The sequence below is a fragment of the Somniosus microcephalus genome, chromosome 23 (genome assembly GCF_052327205.1).
Source record: "Somniosus microcephalus isolate GS21.2 chromosome 23, FLI_Smic_1.0, whole genome shotgun sequence".
NCBI classification, from domain to species: domain Eukaryota; kingdom Metazoa; phylum Chordata; class Chondrichthyes; order Squaliformes; family Somniosidae; genus Somniosus; species Somniosus microcephalus.
This window is the reverse complement of record NC_141009.1, coordinates 27,344,792-27,364,297: the sequence shown is the minus strand read 5'-3', so window position 1 is coordinate 27,364,297 and position 19,506 is coordinate 27,344,792. Positions and strand designations below refer to the sequence as shown.

The following is a 19,506-nucleotide window of genomic DNA, read 5'->3' as shown; positions in this document are numbered from 1 at the left end:
GAGAATGGCTAAGAAAACAGGAGACATAAATCTGGTTCAAGTTAGTGATGGAAGACAGACAGAATTTAAGATGGCAGAAATTTCCACTTAACACACATAACTTTGAATAGAACATAAAAATAAATCATTCCTCCTTGATAAAATCCTTAATGAATTTGACATGCCGGAGTAAATTTTAAAAAAAATCACTTCAAGCTTTAGGTTGTGAAACAATAAATTGTAGCTATAGGATACTGTTTCCTTTACTGTAATTTTGAATATGATTGCTTAGAATATGTTCTAAAATTTAAAAAAGTTTTCACAAGATACATTTTTTTGGAGAAAGTTAGCAACTTGTCAGCTTCAAATATCTATCCTCTTTTGTGCTATGGCTTATTTCTTGGAATTAAACTAATTCTTATTAATTTGCATATACCTCAAACTGCCAATACTACAGATCTTGGCGTTCTGATTTAGAAATTATCCACCAATAAGACAATAATGCTAAAACAGCCCCTTCCAAACCTCAAAGCCTACAAATTTCAAACAGGACAAACCAGCAAATAACATATATAAGGAATAAATTGGACTAAGTTGTCTGGACTTTGAGAGCCAGAGGCTTCACTTGGCCAGTGCTGGGACTAGAGTCCTGGCGGATCATATAACTAGGGCTGTAGAGAGGGCTTTAAACTAACTAGTGGGGGGGGGGGGGGGGGGGAGGTTCCTAGAGAGCAAATAATAAAAATGACAACAGAGAAGGTCATAGACTTAGGTAGCAGTGGGGAAATTAAAAACCAGAGCGTGTCAGGAAGGGGCAGAAGGTATGGAGTAAAAGGTAAAGTAATAAAAAGGGCAAAAGCAGGAACTAAGTGTCACAAAACATATTTGAAAGTTCTCTATCTGAATGCACATAGCATTCGTAACAAAATAGACAAGTTAATGGCACAAATAACTACATATGGGTATGATCTTGTGGCCATTACAGAAACATGGCTGCAGGGTGACAATGCCTGGGAATTAAACATACCAGGTTACTTAACGATCAGGAAGGACAGGCAGGAAGGAAGGGGAGGTGGGGTGGCTATGTTAATAAAGGAAGGAATCACTGTAATACAGAGAAATGATATTGGGTCAAAAGATCAGGATAATGAAACAGTTTGGGTGGAGATAAGGAATAAGGGGGAAAAAACACTAGTGGGCGTAGTCTATAGGCCTCCGAACAGTTGCAACTCTGTTGGACGGAGTATCAATCAGGAAATAGTTGAGGCTTGTAATAAGGGAACATCTATAATTATGGGGGATTTTAACTATCATATTAATTGGGCAAATCAAATTGGGCAGGGCTGCCTTGAGGATGAGTTCATTGAGTGTATTAGGGAGGGTTTCTTGAGCAGTATGTAACTGAACCGACCAGGGGGCAAGCAACCTTAGATCTGGTCCTGTGTAACGAGACAGGATTAATTAAAAATGTCCTAGTAAAGGATCCCCTTGGAATGAGTGACCATAACATGGTTGAATTCCATATTCAATTAGAGGGTGAGAAGGTTGGATCTCAAACAAGCGTGCTAAGCTTGAATAAAGGAGACTATGAAGGTATGAGAGCGGAATTGAGTGGAGTGGATTGGGAAAATAGATTAAAGGGTAAGACGATACATGATCAGTGGTGTACATTTAATGAGTTATTTTACAACTTCCAAAAAATATATATTCCACTGAGAAGAAAAGGGTGTAAAAGAAAAGACAGCCATCCGTGGCTAAGTAAAGAAATTAAGGATAGTATTCGACTAAAAACAAGGGCATATAAGGTAGCCAAATCTAGTGGGAGGATAGAGGATTGGGAAAACTTTAAAAGACAGCAAAAAATAACAAAAAGATTGATTAAGAAAGGGAAGATAGATTATGAAAGTAAATTAGCAAAAAATATAAAAACAGATAGTAAGAGTTTTTATAGTTATATAAAAAGAAAAAGGGTGGCTAAAGTAAATGTTGGTCCCTTAGAGGATGAGACCGGGAAATTAATGGTGGGAAATATGGAGATGGCAAAAACACTGAATGAATATTTTGTATCAGTCTTTACAGTAGAGGACACTAAGAATATCCCAACACTGGACAAACAGGGGGCTATGGGGGGGGGGGGGGGGCGGAGGAGCTAAACACGATCAAAATCACTAAGGAAGTGGTACTCGGTAAAATAATGGGACTCGAGGCGGATAAATCACCTGGACCGGATGGCTTACATCCTAGGGTCTTGAGGGAAGTGGCGGTAGGGATTGTGGATGCATTAGTAATAATTTTCCAAAACTCCCTGGACTCGGCAAAGGTCCCGGCAGACTGGAAAACTGCTAATGTAACACCCTTATTTAAAAAGGGCAGTAGACAGAAGGCTGGAAACTATAGGCCGGTTAGCCTAACATCTGTGGTAGGTAAAATTTTGGAGTCCATTATTAAGGAGACAGTAACAGGACATTTGGATAATCATAATTTAATAGGACAAAGTCAGCATGGTTTTATGAAGGGGAAGTCATGTTTGACAAATTTGCTGGAGTTCTTTGAGGAAGTAACATATAGTGTGGATAAAGGGGAACCAGTGGACGTAGTGTATTTAGGCTTCCAAAAGGCATTTGACAAGGTGCCACACAAAAGATTATTGCTTAAGATAAAAAATCACAGGATTGGGGGTAATATTCTGGCATGGATAGAGGATTGGCTATCTAACAGAAGGCAGAGAGTTGGGATAAATGGTTCATTCTCAGACTGGCAATCAGTAACTAGTGGTGTTCCGCAGGGGTCAGTGCTGGGTCCCCAACTCTTTACAATCTATATTAATGATTTGGAGGAGGGGACCGAGTGTAACATATCAAAGTTTGCAGATGATACTAAGATGGGAGGGAAAGTAGTGAGTGAGGAGGACATAAAAAACCTGCAAGGGGACATAGACAGGCTAAGTAAGTGGGCAGAGATTTGGCAGATGGAATACAATACTGGAAAGTGTGAGGTTATGCACTTTGGCAGGAAAAATCATAGAGCAAGTTATTATCTTAATGGCAAGAAACTGGAAAGTACTGAAGTACAAAGGGATCTGGGGGTCCTGGTGCACGAAACTCAAAGGGTTAGTATGCAGGTGCAGCAAGTGATTAAGAAGGCCAATGGAATGTTGGCTTTCATTGCTAGGGGGATAGAATATAAAAATAGGGAGGTATTGCTTCAGTTGTACAAGGTATTGGTGAGACCGCACCTGGAATACTGTGTACAGTTTTGGTGTCCATACTTAAGAAAAGACATACTTGCTCTCGAGTCAGTACAAAGAAGGTTCACTCGGTTAGTCCCGGGGATGAGGGGATGGACATATGAGGAGAGGTTGAGTAGATTGGGACTCTACTCATTGGAGTTCAGAAGAATGAGAGGCGATCTTATTGAAACATATAAGATTGTGAAGGGGTTGGATCGGGTGGATGCGGGGAGGATGTTCCCGATGATGGGTGAAACTAGAACTAGGGGACATAGTCTTAGAATAAGGAGCTGCTCTTTGAAAACTGAGATGAGGAGGAACTACTTCACTCAGAGGGTGGTAGGACCATGGAATATGCTGCCCCAAAAAGCTGTAGAAGCTACATCATTACATAAATTTAAAACAGAAATAGACAGTTTCCTAGAAGTAAAGGGAATTAAGGGTTACGGAGAGCGGGCAGGAATTTGGACATGAGTCTAGGTTCGGATCGGACATGGCCCTGTGGGTAGCGGAGCGGGCCCAGGGGCCGTGTAGCCTGATCCTGCTCCTATTTCGTGTGTCTAATTCTGTTAGATTCAGGAGATGGTTCTGTGATAGTAGATTGGCGGTTAGGATCAGATTAGCCATGATCTTATTGAATGGCGGAGCAGGCTCGAGGGGCCGATTGGCCTACTCCTGCTCCTATTTCTTATGTTCTTGTTAGAACAGGGAGTTACATTGGCCCGAGAGCTGCTGGTTGGACACCCCAGTACTAAGGCATTTGACAGTCATGTGATTATCTACAGCAATATTTCCACAGTTGTATCATTTTTTATTTAGCAAAACTGGAACACTGAGCATAACATAATAATCATTAATAATTTAATGTTCATCAAGTGTTGGTATAATATGGCTATAGTCATTTGCCATATATTACATAGCAGTACGGAGAATAGCAGCACCTTCACTGTAACGCCAAGTACTGTATTAGCTTTCACTTAATTTAGTAAGCAACTTACAAAAGTGTTACACTCTTGAGCTCCGATTTTAACTCGGGCGGGCATCAGGTTTCAAGGGCCTAGGCGGACGACAAGCCGTCTGACCCCAACCCCACTGCCCCCAAACCCAGAGCGTGAGGCCGAGAAGATTTTAACTCCCAGGCTACATTTGAATGCCCTGACACGGACTTCTCCCCCTGTCCAAAGCTGGCAGGTATGACGTCAATGCCGGCGGATGTGAGTGAAAAATTTGAAGGTGGTCAGACCGCCACCAGGGACCCATGGAAACAGTTATCATCAAGGTAACTGAGCAAAGGTGGGTGGATCAGTAAAGTTTGTGATAGGGAGGGAGGGGAAGCCCGAGGCAGGGGAGTCCCAACGTATCCTTGGGACTATGTGGGGCCAGGAGGAGGAACTTTTAAAAAGTAAAAAAGTAAAATTGAAGTCGATGGAAAGGAAGTCAGACAGGGGACTTCGCGGGTGGCCAATCCCATATCGCCTGTTTTACAACCCGCCAGAGTTGAAAGTTCTGGCAGTCTTGTGCCTTTTCTTTTCTTCAGCATGCTGGTACTCCTCTTAATTAATATAGAAATGCAAGTCATGGAGCTTCAACTTCTAGGTTGTGACCTAAGTGTTGTACTTGTGTATCTTGTGGAATGCTCCATCAAAGATAGTGCTCCTTTATATTGTGGCCTCTGCTTAAAATAATAAGTTAGAATGTCCTTAATTTTAAAATGCATATTTTTAAACAAGTCCATTCACAATTGTACAGTGATCAAATTGTACTTATATTTTATGACATTTATTTAACCAAATAATTTGTTATAATGATAAAATAAAATGTCACATCCACAATTTATGAACTTTACAGTAAATTTGCTGAATCCAAACAATACAGTATTCTTTTGTAACTCATTCTAGTTTTAGTATACTTAAAATCACAGTTGTTTGATGTTCACCTCTCTTCCATCGCCACCTCCCGCCCACCACCCCCACCCAAGTCATTTTTTTGTAGCTGAACAGGTAATTTTAAACATTATGCAGCAAGTTCTTCAATCAAACGTAAGGGGCGATTTTAACCCTACCCGCCCAGTGGAAATGGGACAGGCGGTCAGTTAAAATCAGCCGGGAGTTCCTCCCTTCACCCCTTGACTTTTCGCCCACCAAAAAAAAACTAATTTGAGCCACCTTTAAAAAAGAAAATGAAACTCTCTGTCAGGGAAAAACTGGAGCTCAAAATCAGTTTTACTGATCAGGAATGAAAGGGTTTAACACTGTAGATACCAGGTGCCAAAGGGTGGCCTAATTGAAGTATATGTTACAAAATACCACAATATTGTGCAACATACTTGCTTTAAACTAAGTAGGATCTATTTGGTAGATTTACTTCTAAACTTCAATAAACTGCAAGAACAGAAATTATCATCCTATATATGCTATATATACATCCAAAGATGTGCGGGTTAGGTTGATTGGCTATGATAAATTGACCTAGTGTTAGGGGGATTAAATACGTGGGGTTACGGGGATAGGGTGGGATATGTGTTGATGTAGAGGTTACAGGGATCGGGTGGGATATGTGTCGGTGCAGGCTCGATGGGCCGAAATGGCCTCTATCTGCACTGTGGGGTTTCTGTGATTCTGTGATATGCTGTATTAAAAAATTCTAGCAGTGAATTTAGCATCAATAAGTATACCAACATGCTTTCACTAAAATATTCTATACAATTTTTTGACAAAAATTTAAGATGTTACAAATTTATCATCTCACTAATGCAAGTACTCCGGAATAGTTGGTATTACATTTACTATAGTTAACAGAAAAAATAACTAATGTCATAGACAAATGGCTATACAGGAAACTCTTTTTTATCCGGCACCGACGGGACCGGCGTGGTGCCAGTTTATCAAAAAGTCCGGATTACAGAGAGTTATAGTTAAAAGGTACGAGAGCTCCGTACACAGCAACAAATCCAGGCTTCCCTGTTGCTTAGCAACAGCTGCAAGAACCCCGGCCACAGACCAAGCGTCCCTGTTGCTTAGCAACAAGTGCAGAAACCCCCGATTACACAGCCAAGAATCAAGAAATGGCCACTAATATGAAGAAAAACTTAACTGAACCTACTCCTGAATTTTGCCAGTTAACCGAGATTTTCGGTTGTTTGGGTGCCGGTAAATCGGGAGTTTCCTGTATATTTTTTTCAAAAATGGGCAATCTAGTTCAATCTAGATGAAGGGCCAAGACATATAGTGCAGAATACTAACAAGCACTGAAGAAGAGGGGAGACGGTCTAAATTAAGCAATGGTTAGGTGACTATTATAAGCTTTATAAAGTACTGTATCAAAGAGCAATGACCATAACTAACAATAAAACAAAGAGGAACAAGAAAGACTGTAAGAGAGAGAGGAAGAGCTCAGAAACTAGAGTAAAATAGTCTAACGAACAACAAGCTTCTTCTGGTATCTTGTCTAAAAGTGAAAAGAGAAATTCTAACAGAGCCTCCAGAGATATGATAGCAGTACTCAAGTCTTCCAACAGAATTGTGCTTTAGAGAGAGGGAAGAGCTGTTGAGGAGTAAATATATCTTTAGCTCAAAAAGGAACACCAATGTTCTTCAATGCAGTTTTAACATTGGAATTCTATTTGCAAGATGAGATGGTGAGACCAAGAATATTAACAGATGAAGAAAAAGTAGCTTCAGTGTGCTTGAGATAATAAATTGTGACCTGGCTCTGATTATAATGCCACTGATGTGCACCTGCAGCTTAAAATAAGTTATCAAATGGTATAATGTAAACATTCTATGCCATCTGTCTCACCTTTGGAGTTCGTCATCAGATGGTGCATACTTTGAAGTGACATCAGCAAGATCTCCAAAAATCTGTCGGTCATAGACAGTGAGGGAAGATAGGAGGATGAGCTCTTGCCAGGTGGAGCTTAGCAGGCAGGTGTAGTCTTTGATTGATAATTCACAGAAGAATGGCAATTTTTTGATCCAGCCAATTTGCCTGAAAAGTAACTCATCTGCCAGCCGGCAAAGTAAAGCAAAGAGCTCAGCCTGAGTTACCTTATACCTGTTAAAAACACAGACATTGAGACCCAAAATTACAACAATCTTAGGAAAAGCACAGAATTTCAAACTGAATTTGGATAAATATATCTTGCGAAATCCTGAAGAGGTTGGTTGCAGCAGTGCCAAACATAAGCATGAAATAAGAAAAAAGGACATTTAGCAAATCAAGCCTGTACTTTCTAAGAGGCCATTTACAATGTGCACCATCACGGATTCTCCCTGATTTATATAAGCTTCTGAGAGGTACATAACCACAAATAAAACTTCTCCAAAAAGGTCACCATAAAAAATCTTTACAGTGCTAAAATCTATTATTCGCCAAATGATTGAAAAGAACTATAATGTTCTTGAGAATAATTCACTAGTTATGTTTGTAATTAGCCCCAAAATTGACACTTTCATAACAAGATATTTGTGTAGGATTCTTTTCAAAGGAGTTAGCTACACTTGTATTAATATTGCCCAGAGAATCAGCTTTAAGGTTTTCATCCTCATCTTCAAATCCCTCCATCTCCTTGCCCTCTTTACATCAACAATCTTCTCCACTTCTATTTTTATGCACACATATTTCTCTCCTCGGACACCAACCTACTATTTTTCTACCCTCTCCCTCCATTTCACCATAAATGGATACTTCTTCCAGTCAATATGCATTCACCTTCTGGAACTCCCTTTCTCATTATCTCCACTTTGCCACCTTCCTCTCAGCCTACAAAAGCCTCCTTAACTTTGACCAGGCTTTTGGCCCCTCTTTGCCCCCTTCCCTTTCTCCCTCCTACTGTGTCTTAATTGCCATCAACCACCCTGTAAAGCATTTGGAAAAGCCTCTGTGCGTAATGTGTGCTATAGAATTGTCAGTAATTGTTGTCAAGGTTCTTTGCTCCCTACTTTGGATTTGTCATCAATTGAATTGAGCTACTGAAGTTTAATCACTTCTTAACTATCTAGCCAAAACAGTAGTACACAAATTATAGGAAATTGAGCTTAAACTGCAGTGTTCTGGCCAGAACATACTTGGAGTACAGTGTCCAGTCTGGTCACCAAGATACAAGGAAGACTTTCAAGCCCAGGGGGTAGTGCAGAATCAACCAGGTGAGTCATCTCTAGAGTCAGAGCACTCGGAGAAAAGACTGGAATCAATATCAGTTACCTCTGAACAGTTGAAATGTATCCCACCCCACGTTTCACCTACTGAAACAGAAAGTAGAGGGGTATCTAGCAGAACAAGTAGTTTGCTGAAGGTCCATAGCTGCTCCTATGCACTTTCTAGAAATTATTAATAGAAATCATCTAAACTCAAAATACAAATACTCAACGACAAGTATAGAGCAATACTTATAAGCAACTATCCATCTCTAAAAGTATAAATATTGACACGATCTTTCGTATCAGTGCTCACTGTAAGTTGGGGAATACATTGCTTTACAATGACAGGAGTATTCTACCACACAGTGCACAACATATTGTCCCTGAATTTGCAGTCGGAGGCGTGCCTCCGGAGTACGCCTCCGACCCGCAAAATATTACCCAACTTATGTCCTGGCTACACAGCTACGGAGAGTTTGGGTCCTGGGCCTGCAGGCATACGTCTGTGTAAAGGCCCACGGATTCCAGGGAAGCAGGCGGTTTGGAAGCGTCCCTGGGATCACATGGGCCAAGTCCTCCAATGAAAGAAAGACTTGCATTTATATAGCGCCTTTCACAACCACCGGACGTCTCAAAGCGCTCTACAGCCAATGAAGTACTTTTGGGGTGTAGTCACTGTTGTAATGTGGGAAACACGGCAGCCAATTTGCGCACAGCAAGGTCCCACAAATAGCAATGTGATAATGACCAGACAATCTGTTTTTGTTATGTGGATTGAACGATAAATATTGGCTAGGAAGATTCCACTGCTGTCATTTCCGAATGGAATCCCCTAATGACAAGCAATGGAATCCCCAAATAATTAAAGAATTTGGACAACTCTAATAAAAATAAATGTTCTAATTTTCAAATTTAATTAAAAGTTCCTTCAATACATCAACTACAATTAAAAATTAAATTTTTTGAAAAATAGTTTTAAAGATTTTAATCTGGGTCAAAATTTGCATAAAGTAATTTTAAGTGTTTGTGCATCATTTTTTAATTTTAGCTTTATATTAACCTTTATGCTGGTGAAAGCAGGTCCTACACCTGTTTTTACCAGCACAAGAGTCTCATGGGCATTTGCTGGACAGTAGTTGGGCAAATAGCCAATGCTTCAAGGACACCCTCAAAGCCTCCTTGAAAAAGTGTAACATCCCCACCGACACCTGGGAATCCCTGGCCCAAGACTGCACAAAGTGGAGGAGAAGCATCCGGGAAGGCGCCGAACACCTCTTCGCCGGGAGCAAGTGGAAGCCAAGCGCAGGCAGTGCAAGGAGCGCACGTCAACCCAAGCACCCCACCCACCCGCCCCTTCAACCACCGTCTGCCCCACCTGTGACAGAGACTGTAGGTCTCGCATTGGACTCATCAGTCACCTGAGAACTCATTTTTAATGTGGAAGCAAGTCATCCTCGGCTCCGAGGGACTGCCTAAGAAGAAGAAATAGCCCAACTCTGTGCAAGCAAAAGTGATTTTATTTTCGGTTTGGTAGATCTATCAAGGTGTACCTTGACAGACCTCATGTTCCGGGTTTTCGCGCATGTGGAAACCTGGAACTTGAGGAGCCTTTCAGAAGTCTTACGATGGCGCACACTGAGCGAACGCAGTCATTGGCACTGCAAATTCCAGGCCATTATTTTACTGCTAAGTTTAACTTACAAAGTCTAATTATTGTTTAGTAAACTAAGTGCGGTTGATTCTAACTTTTGGGCATCCGACCATCAGGCACCGGCAGCCTGTCCATTCCAGCAGCAAAGAGGTCGGAGCAATTTTAGGCCGGGCCTCATCTAAGGGTGACCGAGAGTGCGATTCCTGAAGGATGGTGGACAGGAAATGCATACATATGTACCATTCTTATTTTAATATTTAGCAAAATGTTTGTGGCATTGCTCACAGTAAGTTGGATGATATGCTGTTTTATAAAGACAGGTGCAATGTGGTACAGAATGTATAATCTGCTGCTAAGATGACACTGTATTCCTTTAGAATCATTACTTGTTAAGTACATAGTGTGAGCTCAGAGGTCAAATATCTTGACTCTAGTATTTTCTGTTGCTGGAAAGTTTCTCTGTACATTAAAGTAACTAATTTGAATGGGACATTTGTTGTGTGACAGACAGGAAATGTGGGCTGACAAATGGATACATACATCTGTGTACGTGAGATTAACCGTTCCAAAGATGAAATATGAATTATTAGAATGAAATACCATTTTATTCTGAAATAAGCTGTTGTTTTTTTAATATAAAAATAATGCAAGTACTGTACCCTACTAGTCTTCCATTCAGTAGCCCGTTGAAGAATGAGCAAACCCACCCCCCGAGGATTAACTATTTTAACAAGTCAAGACTAGTGTAATAGTTCAGACTATAGCATTTGACTTGTAAAGTTATCAAAGAACATGACAGAATTTCTCTATTCACTGTATTTGAGTATTAGTATAAAAATTGTTAATAAAGAAACACTATTGCAGTCCGAGAAGAGATAATGGTCTTACTGTCTCAATGTTGCATTAACCTGTACTCACCCGTCTTCAATCAGCATTGGTGTTCCAAGAGGTTCAAGGTCTTCAGCACCAACCAACTGGCTTACAAGAGTATGTGACTGAGGGTCCAGGCTGCGGGGCTGTGGTGGCAACAGACCTGAATGAGCAGCATAGCTAAAAAGGTGCGGCAGGTACTGATAGTGCGCAGAGACTGGTGTCCCTATGAACTGATCCCTGAGTGCAGTGTACCCATTCAGCTCCATTGATCTGCTAGAGAGGAAAGACACAAAGTTTGTGTTATACTCTTTATACTAACCAAACAGGGGAGAAACCAAACAGATTAAGCTTACTTTCTAATTGAATGTTCAACAGTGTCAAAGGCAGACAGAAGAATTATGAGCCATGGTTACAGCAGCATGGCATATTGTTTTTGTAGTGTCCGCGTATCAATAACACACGGACTGCAGGAGAACGATAATAACAGGTGTTTACTGAACAGAGGGTATGCTGGAACTGAAAGTACAGAAGCCTGCTACGGCTTTATATACAGGTGTGGTCACTGCCGGTACTACAGTATAAAAGCAGTTCTATCTTAAAGGTACATACACAACAATTCCTCCCCTTTTAGATAAACAGTACATAACATTCATTTAACAATTAAATAATAACTAATTACAATTACAATTTCCTCTGTACTATATACATCAACTGAAGTAATCATTTATAAATTCAGTCTTTGAGGAGGCTTCCTGATCCTGGCTGGATAGCGCCTTTCTCGAGTATCCTGTTCTTGCGGCGGAGTCGATTCTGGCTCTGTCATTGGTTGGTTCGTCAGCTTCCAATACCACTGATTCTGAGGTAGACGCAATCTGTACTTCGGGTTCATCACCAGGTGCGCATGCTCGTGGTATGGGTTTGACTTGTTCCTGTGACTCTAGAATCTGGTCAGCATGGCGTCTCACGATGCTCTCTCCAACGCCCACTGTGTACATTAGTGGTCCCTGCCGTGTGCATATCGTTCCTGGCTGCCATTTTTCTGTTCGGTAGTCGCGGGCCAAGACTGGTTGCCCTATCTTGAAGCTCCTGGTTGGCTTCTCATTGATGTGCTGGAATTGCTTATCCTCAACATCTCGTCTTATGTTTGGTTTGAGCAAATCCAGGCGACATCTTAACCTTCGGTTGAAGAACATTATGGCTGGAGCTTGGCTGGTGACTGCATGTGTCGCATTCCAGTAAGCAAACAAGAAATTATCCACCTTGTGTTGTAGTGGTATGTTGTCGTTATACATCGCCTTTATTGCTTTTTTAAAGGTCTGAACAAACCGCTCAGCCAATCCATTTGTGGCTGGATGATATGGGGCAGATGCGTAATGTTTTACCCCATTATTCCTCAAAAACCTCCGGAAATCCTCGGACACAAACTGTGGTCCATTGTCGGAGCAAATCTGTTCTGGCAAGCCATTCCTGGCGAAGATGGTCCGTAGGACTGCAATAGTTTTCTCCGTGGTGGTGGAGGACATTTTGATGACCTCTGGCCATTTCGAATGTGCATCCACGGCGATTAAAAACATTGAGTCCATAAATGGACCAGCAAAATCAATGTGTACCCGTTGCCATGGAGATGAGAGCCCCTCCCATGGGTGTAGCGGGGCCTGTGGTGGCGCGTTTTGGACCTTCTGGCATCCTGTGCATCTCTTGGTCATATCCTCGATTTCTTTATCGATTCCCAGCCACCACACAAACGCCCTGGCTAGGCTCTTCATTTTTACCCCTCCCAGATGACCCTCATGAAGCTCATTGAGCACTCTATCTCTCAACTTAAGTGGAATTACCACTCGGGATCCACACATCAAGGTCCCCCGGCACACTGACGGCTGTTCTCTCCTTGGCGAGAATGCTGGCAAGTGAGTCGCCATGTGCTGGCCATCCCTTCACCGTCAAATCATAGACCTGAGTGTGTGTCGGGTCATTTCGGGTTTCCTTCTCTATACTTGAGTTTGTAACAGGTAGACATTTGACTATGGTCGAATGGAATATCTCAACAGGGTCCACTGCAGGTGCTTCCTCCACCGTAGGCAACGGTAGGCGTGACAGCCCATCAGCGTTTCCATGCTGTTTCGTACCCTTGTACTCTATGTCGTATTGATGTGCCCCTAGAAAAAGTGACCATCTTTGCAGCCGTTGCGCCGTCATCACCGGAACGCCCTTCTTTGGGTTAAAAATGGAGACCAGAGGTTGATGATCAGTCAGTAGGGTGAATTTCTGCCCATGCGAATAGTGATTGAACTTCTTCACCCCCCACACCAGGCTGAGGGCCTCCCTGTCAATCTGGGCGTAGTTACGCTCGGCTGAGGTTAACGAGCGCGACGCAAAGGCTATTGGCCTCTCTGAACCGTCAAGGAATTTGTGTGACAGCACCGCTCCAATGCCGTAGGGAGACGCATCACATGCCAACCGAATCGGTAGTGTTGGATTGTAGTGGGCCAATACTTCTTTTGAAGTGATCAGGCATTTACATTTCTGAAAGGCACGCTTACACTCATCACTCCATTTCCACGTTACTCCAGTTTGCAGCAGGGCGTTCAGTGGCTGCAGAATTGTAGATAAATTCGGCAAGAACTTATGGTAGTAGTTCACCAACCCGAGGAACGACCTCAGTTGCGACACATTTTCCGGTGCTGGAGCCTTGACTACTGCCTCAATCTTGTCTGGGGACTTATGTATCCCCTCCTCATCAATCATGTGGCCACAATACGAGATTTGTCTCCTGAAAAACTCGCATTTGGGGCGGTTGGCTCGTAGCCCATATTCTTGTAATCTAGTGAGCACCTGCTCCAGGTTGGCAAGGTATTCACGGTCATTTTCGCCCGCAACCAGGATGTCGTCCAAATAACACTGGGTCCCCGGGATCCCTTGCAGGACTTGTTCCATCGCCCTCTGCCAAATAGCCGGGGCTGATGCTACCCCGAATACTAGTCGGTTGTACTGGTAAAGACCTTTGTGAGTGTTTATCGTGAGGTATTTTCTAGATGCTTCTTCCACCTCCATTTGTAGATACGCTTGGGCCAGATCAATCTTCGTAAAGCGTTTCCCTCCAGATAGTGAGGCGAAAATATCTTCTATCCGTGGAAGTGGATATTGTACTGTGTGCAGGACTGGGTTCACAGTTACCTTAAAGTCCCCACAGATGCGAACCTTCACAGAATCACAGAATCCCCACAGTGCAGATAGAGGCCATTTCGGCCCATCGAGCCTGCACCGACACATATCCCACCCTATCCCCGTAACCCCACGTATTTAATCCCCTAACACTAAGGGTCAATTTATCATAGCCAAATCAACCTAACCCGCACATCTTTGGACTGTGGGAGGAAACCGGAGCACCCGGAGGAAACCCACGCAGACACAGGGAGAATGTGCAAACTCCACACAGACAGTCGCCCGAGGCCGGATTTGAACCCGGGTCCCTGGCGCAGTGAGGCAACAGTGCTAACCACTATGCCACCGTGCCACCTTCTTCGGCTCCCCAGGCGTGCTGCTCAATGATTTCTTCATTACAGGAACGATGGGTGTGGCCCACTCGCTCCAGTCCACCTTGGACAGCACACCCAAAAGCTCCAGACTCTCCAGCTCTGCTTCAATGGCTGGGCGGATCGCGTACGGTACCGGTCTGGCCTTAAAAAATTTTGGGTTTGCGTTATCTTCAATCTTTATCGTTGCCATTACTCCTTTTAGAGTCCCAAGTCCTTGTTGGAACACCTCTTTCGCGTCAGTTAGAATTTTTGACAGTCGTCCAGGTGTGACGTCGTCATCCTTTTTGTCAGCCACAGTCAGCGCCTGAATGGAATGCCAATCCAATTGTATTTTTCGGATCCATTCACGTCCCAATAATGGTGGTCCTCCATCTTGTAGTATATATAGATACAGTTCCTGTGTTTCCTTGCCGTTGTATTTAACGGGCACCCTTATATTTTCTCTGGGGTAGACTTTTTGTCCCGTGTATGTCTTCAATACAATGGACGTGTCCTTCAAGGGTATGTGTGAGAATAGCCGCTCATAGTCTCGTCGATTCATGACAGTTAGGGCTGATCCTGTGTCCAATTCCATCTTTACTTGGGACCCTGCTATCATGAGGGTGACCCAAATGGTTCGGTGATCCTCCTTTGCGATCAAGTTGTGTAACTTTAGACAACTTAGTCTCCTGCTCCCGGAGTCATTATCACTCTCCTGATCTTCTGAACTACTGTCTGTCATTTTGTTTACTTTCTTGTACTTTTCCTTAGTTTTAGTGTTGGTTTTCTTTCCCGACCTGCAGACTCTTGCTATGTGTCCCACTTTCCCACATTGCCTGCATACTGTGTCCTTAAACCAGTAGTCCTTCTGATCATGGGTTGTTCTGCCGCAGCGATAGCACTTTTCTGCTCCATATGCCATTTCATTAGCGCTATATTCTTGTGGTTTCTGTTGTATTTCCGCAGCTCGCCGTGCTGCTGCTTCGTAGGATACTGCCACGCTGAAAGCCTGTTCTAGCGTCAGGTCCTTTTCCGAAAGTAGTCGTTTCTGGGTTCCTTCACTCTGGAGCCCGCAGACAAACTTATCCCTTAAGGTATCTGCCAGTCCTGCTCCGAACTGGCAGTGCTTCGATAACTTGCGTAGTTCTGTAAGATAGTCAGCATTGCTCTCATCTTTGTGCTGGTTTCTTTTATGGAACTTGAATCTTTCTGCTATCAGCAGCGGTGTAGGGTTTAGATGTTCCTGTAAGATATTGACAATCTCTTCAAAGCTTTTCTCCATTGGTTTAGTTGGGGTAATTAAATTCCGCAATAGGCCGTACGTTCTCGCACCCATCAAATTTAATAATACCGACGCCTTCTTTCCATCGGCCACCTCATTTGCCTTGCAGTACACTTCAATTCTTTCCACATACGTGGTCCAGTCTTCTGTTTCGTTGTCGAAAGCAGTGACACTGCCACTCTTCGGCATCTTGGGTGGTTTAAAATGGCGCCACCCGCGCTTTTCCTTCTTCCCCAATGGATTAAAATGGCGCCTCCCGCGCTTTTCCTTCTTCCCCAATGGAATAAAATGGCACCTCCCGCGCTTTTTCTTCTTCCCCTTGCTGCCAATGCTGCTCCTAGCGTTCTAAAGAGTAATGGCGGTGCCCCGCGGCTTCGGCGCGTCTCTCTTTTCCTTCCCCTCGTTTTATTTCCTCTAACGCTGCCTGGCTCTTGAGCACCGACCGCGCCCTGTGCGCTCCACCCTCTCTCTCTCTCTCTCTTTTCCTTCCAGACGACGCTGCACGGCCCCTCTGCAGAGCCGCTCGATCGAGCTCAAGCCCGCCGCAGTCCAGAAGGGTCAGCGCACTACCTGCTACCAGCACGATTTGCTGGAACACCTTGACTGGGGAGCCAAGCCCAGCTCTCCACAGCCTCCCCTGCGATTCTCTGAACTCCGATGGATCACTGGGCGGTTGCCCGCGGTCGACGCCCGTTGCTCTGACTTCGACCTCCAAGCAGCTTCTTTTCAGGGATGGATCCCCGTGAGGTGATGCAGTACTGCAGGTGAGCTCGAACCTGCTCGTCGCCAGTGTAGTGTCCGCGTATCAATAACACACGGACTGCAGGAGAACGATAATAACAGGTGTTTACTGAACAGAGGGTATGCTGGAATTGAAAGTACAGAAGCCTGCTACGGCTTTATATACAGGTGTGGTCACTGCCGGTACTACAGTATAAAAGCAGTTCTATCTTAAAAGGTACATACACAACAGTTTTGATTTTGACCAGAACAGTCTGGGTGCTGTGGGTGAGTTAGAAACCAAATTGGAGGGCGTGAATAGGGAATGGCGAGATAGGTGAGCAGATAGTTAGGTGCCCATGGCATATTCAAGAAAGTTGTGGATGAAGGTAAATAGCTTGAGAAAATAGAGGGGTCAAGGGTGGATTTTTTAAGAAGGGTAGTGAAAATGGCAATTTAGAAAGTTTGGGGACAATAATATTGGATAGAGAGCTGACAAATTCAGTAAGCCTAGGTTCAAGGAGGAAAGCTTCTTGGAGTTTCGGAGTTGGGTTGGAAGGAGGTTGAGTGAGAACATAGTGGCTTCATATAGATGTATTTGATGAGAGCTGGGAAGAACACTGGGGAAGAAGCTAGAGTGTTAGGGAGAGTCTGAGTTGAGAGGAGGGGTAGGAGTAGGGAGATAATGTAATTAATCACCTGTCAACTAGAAATACTATATAATTTTTTAATTATGCCTCTATGATGTTCTTCTATATTAAAGATGCTATATAAATTCATCATGTGTTTTATATATATATAAATATATATATTTTAAAACATTTAGAATTAAAGTAGCATTGCACTCGCACTACTTCACCAGGTGTGTTATTATAAAATATGGGCAGACTGAGCAAGTTTTGTAACTACCTGCCTACAACAGCAACAGCCCACCGGACGTTGGCTGCACCTGGGACTTTGACAGATACACACGCAAAATAGGCTCATGACTGCTGAGCAGAAGTACAATAAGAGGAACTATAAAAAAGGTAATTTTACAAACATTAAACATGTTTTGCTAGAACAAGCTGCTGCTTAAACTGAAATTAAAAAAACAGGCACAATTTAAAAATCTGTTTTATTAGTCGAGTCAAACATACACCAACTTTGGTGCAACTTTTAGGATGATTGCGATTCACAAGCATGTCAAGCCATACAATGGCCTGCCCCTATCCAGGTGAATATTTTTCTGTAGTTTTATTATCCATAATGTGCAGTATACTGCGTGAACTCATTGCATAGTCACTCAAGACAGGTAGCATTTTTTATCTTGCAAAATCAGAATTTTCCAAGATAATAATCCACCGGCAGCGGCCCTTAGGCAGGTCCTGGAGGTGAGGTAGGCAATCAGGATGGAGCGATCAGAAGCCGCCAAAGGTCTTTGGAACTGCTGAGAGGAGCATTCTGCTCCTGATGGCTCCACATTCAGGTAGTTGCTTAAAGAAACTTTTTGCGCCTAAAACTTGTGATTAGTGTTAACGAATTTCTAGGCCATAGTGTTAGATGCTAGTTCTTAGTACATACAGTTCTGAGAGGGTACACCCACAAAACATCATAACCTGTCATTTACAGATATTGACCAATCTGCTGAGTATTTCCAGCATTTACTGTTTTTATTTCTTGTTGCATACTGTTTTACTTCAACAGAAACAAAAGTCAAAGATTGATATTCAAAAGTGAGATGATGCAAACAGTACAAATGAGAGAGAGAGAGAAATTCAGTATTGCCCCGTTTGGGGCGCTAACTTCTGAAAGTTGGGAAACTTAGTGCCAGGTGCTAATGATTCTCAGCTTTTTCAAAATTCGGTATTTGCGCTCCAGGAAGGAAGTGGAGCGCTAAATCAAGCATTCCAGTTCCTTCCTGGAGTGCTAAAGGATTCCGGCGGGGTGGTAGTGGCAGCGCTGCACAATGTCCCGTGCAGCGCTGCCACGATCCGAGGCGCCTTCCCTCCCTTAAAGGACTCTGTATTGTGACCAGTTAGCTGGTCCCAGATGACAGCCGCGATCCGGCCTGATCAGCCTCATGCACTCCAGCAGAGTGCTGGGCTGATCGATTGTGGCCCAGGAGCAAACAAAAAAAATCACTTGAAGCTTTGTTAAAATTTTTCTCCTACCCGCTCTTATGTTCATTAATAAAGACATTCTTATTATGAACACAGCTAGCTTTTGCTAGTTCCTTTATTGAGCACATGTGGACTAGGTACAGTATCTGTAGAGGCTTCCATCTTGACTGTTGCCTTCTGGGTAGCCTGGTGCCTCATGGGTAATGTAGTCCTAATATATATACAGCTGGGTAGTGTAGTCTTATACATACAGCTATATACAGCTCTACGGCTCCACCTAGTGTCCATTATAGAATGACATGTTATTGATCATTACATCCCCCTTTGAGGTTTAACAAAATCAATCAACTTTCAAGAAAACAACAAAGATAATATCAGTAACACTTTTGTTAGTGCTCTATAAACATAAACATTTTCAAAACAGTCAACACATTTTCAAAGCTTTACATTGTACTCAAAGATTAAGTCTATCAGGCATTTTTACTTCACGTGTGGATCTTCTCAACACGGGTAAGTCTGATGTGTCTTCATGAGATTGTTCTGGCGGTGAATGACAAGATGCAGTTGCGGCTTTGTCATCAATCTGGTCTTGAATAGTCTCTTGTGTTTTTAGGAGGGAACGGCGGTTCCTCCTGAGAATCTGTCCTTCCTCAGTTCTAACAGTGTATGACCTTGGTCCTACTTCAAGAACTGTAGCTTTCCTGTTCCATGGTGGTGTTGGTATGTCAGCTACTATCATTGGTTCCTTTGCTTGTTTGTTTTGGTGTTTCTGACATGTCTCACATTTGCCTATCATGTTCTCAATGTCCTTATTTATGCCAGGCCAATAAACAGTGTCTCTTGCCCTCCTTTTGCATTTTTCAATTCCGAGGTGTCCCTCATGAATCCTTTTGAGCATGTCTTGACGTAGAGCCTGTGGAATGACTATTCTGTTCTGTTTTAGTAATAGTCCACTTGCGACACTCAATTCTGACCTTGTGTGAAAATATTTTGGACAGGAACCTTTTGGCCAACCAT

At 43.0% G+C, this 19,506-nt stretch overlaps 1 protein-coding gene across 4 annotated transcripts in view; it reads right to left on the bottom strand.

The window, feature by feature from the left end:
* The window catches only part of LOC147101758 (nuclear receptor subfamily 6 group A member 1), a 395,609-nt gene that overhangs the window by 28,515 nt on the left and 347,588 nt on the right, over positions 1 to 19,506 (bottom strand). For 3 of the 4 annotated variants that reach the window (XM_085965661.1, XM_085965659.1, XM_085965662.1), the window contains 2 exons: positions 10,916 to 11,143; positions 7,007 to 7,261 (listed from right to left, as the gene is read on the bottom strand). In XM_085965661.1, coding sequence (XP_085821787.1) covers positions 7,007 to 7,261; positions 10,916 to 11,143 — 483 coding nt within the window. The remainder of the gene's footprint in view (positions 1 to 7,006; positions 7,262 to 10,915; positions 11,144 to 19,506) is intronic. The other variant, XM_085965660.1, reaches the window with a different exon arrangement.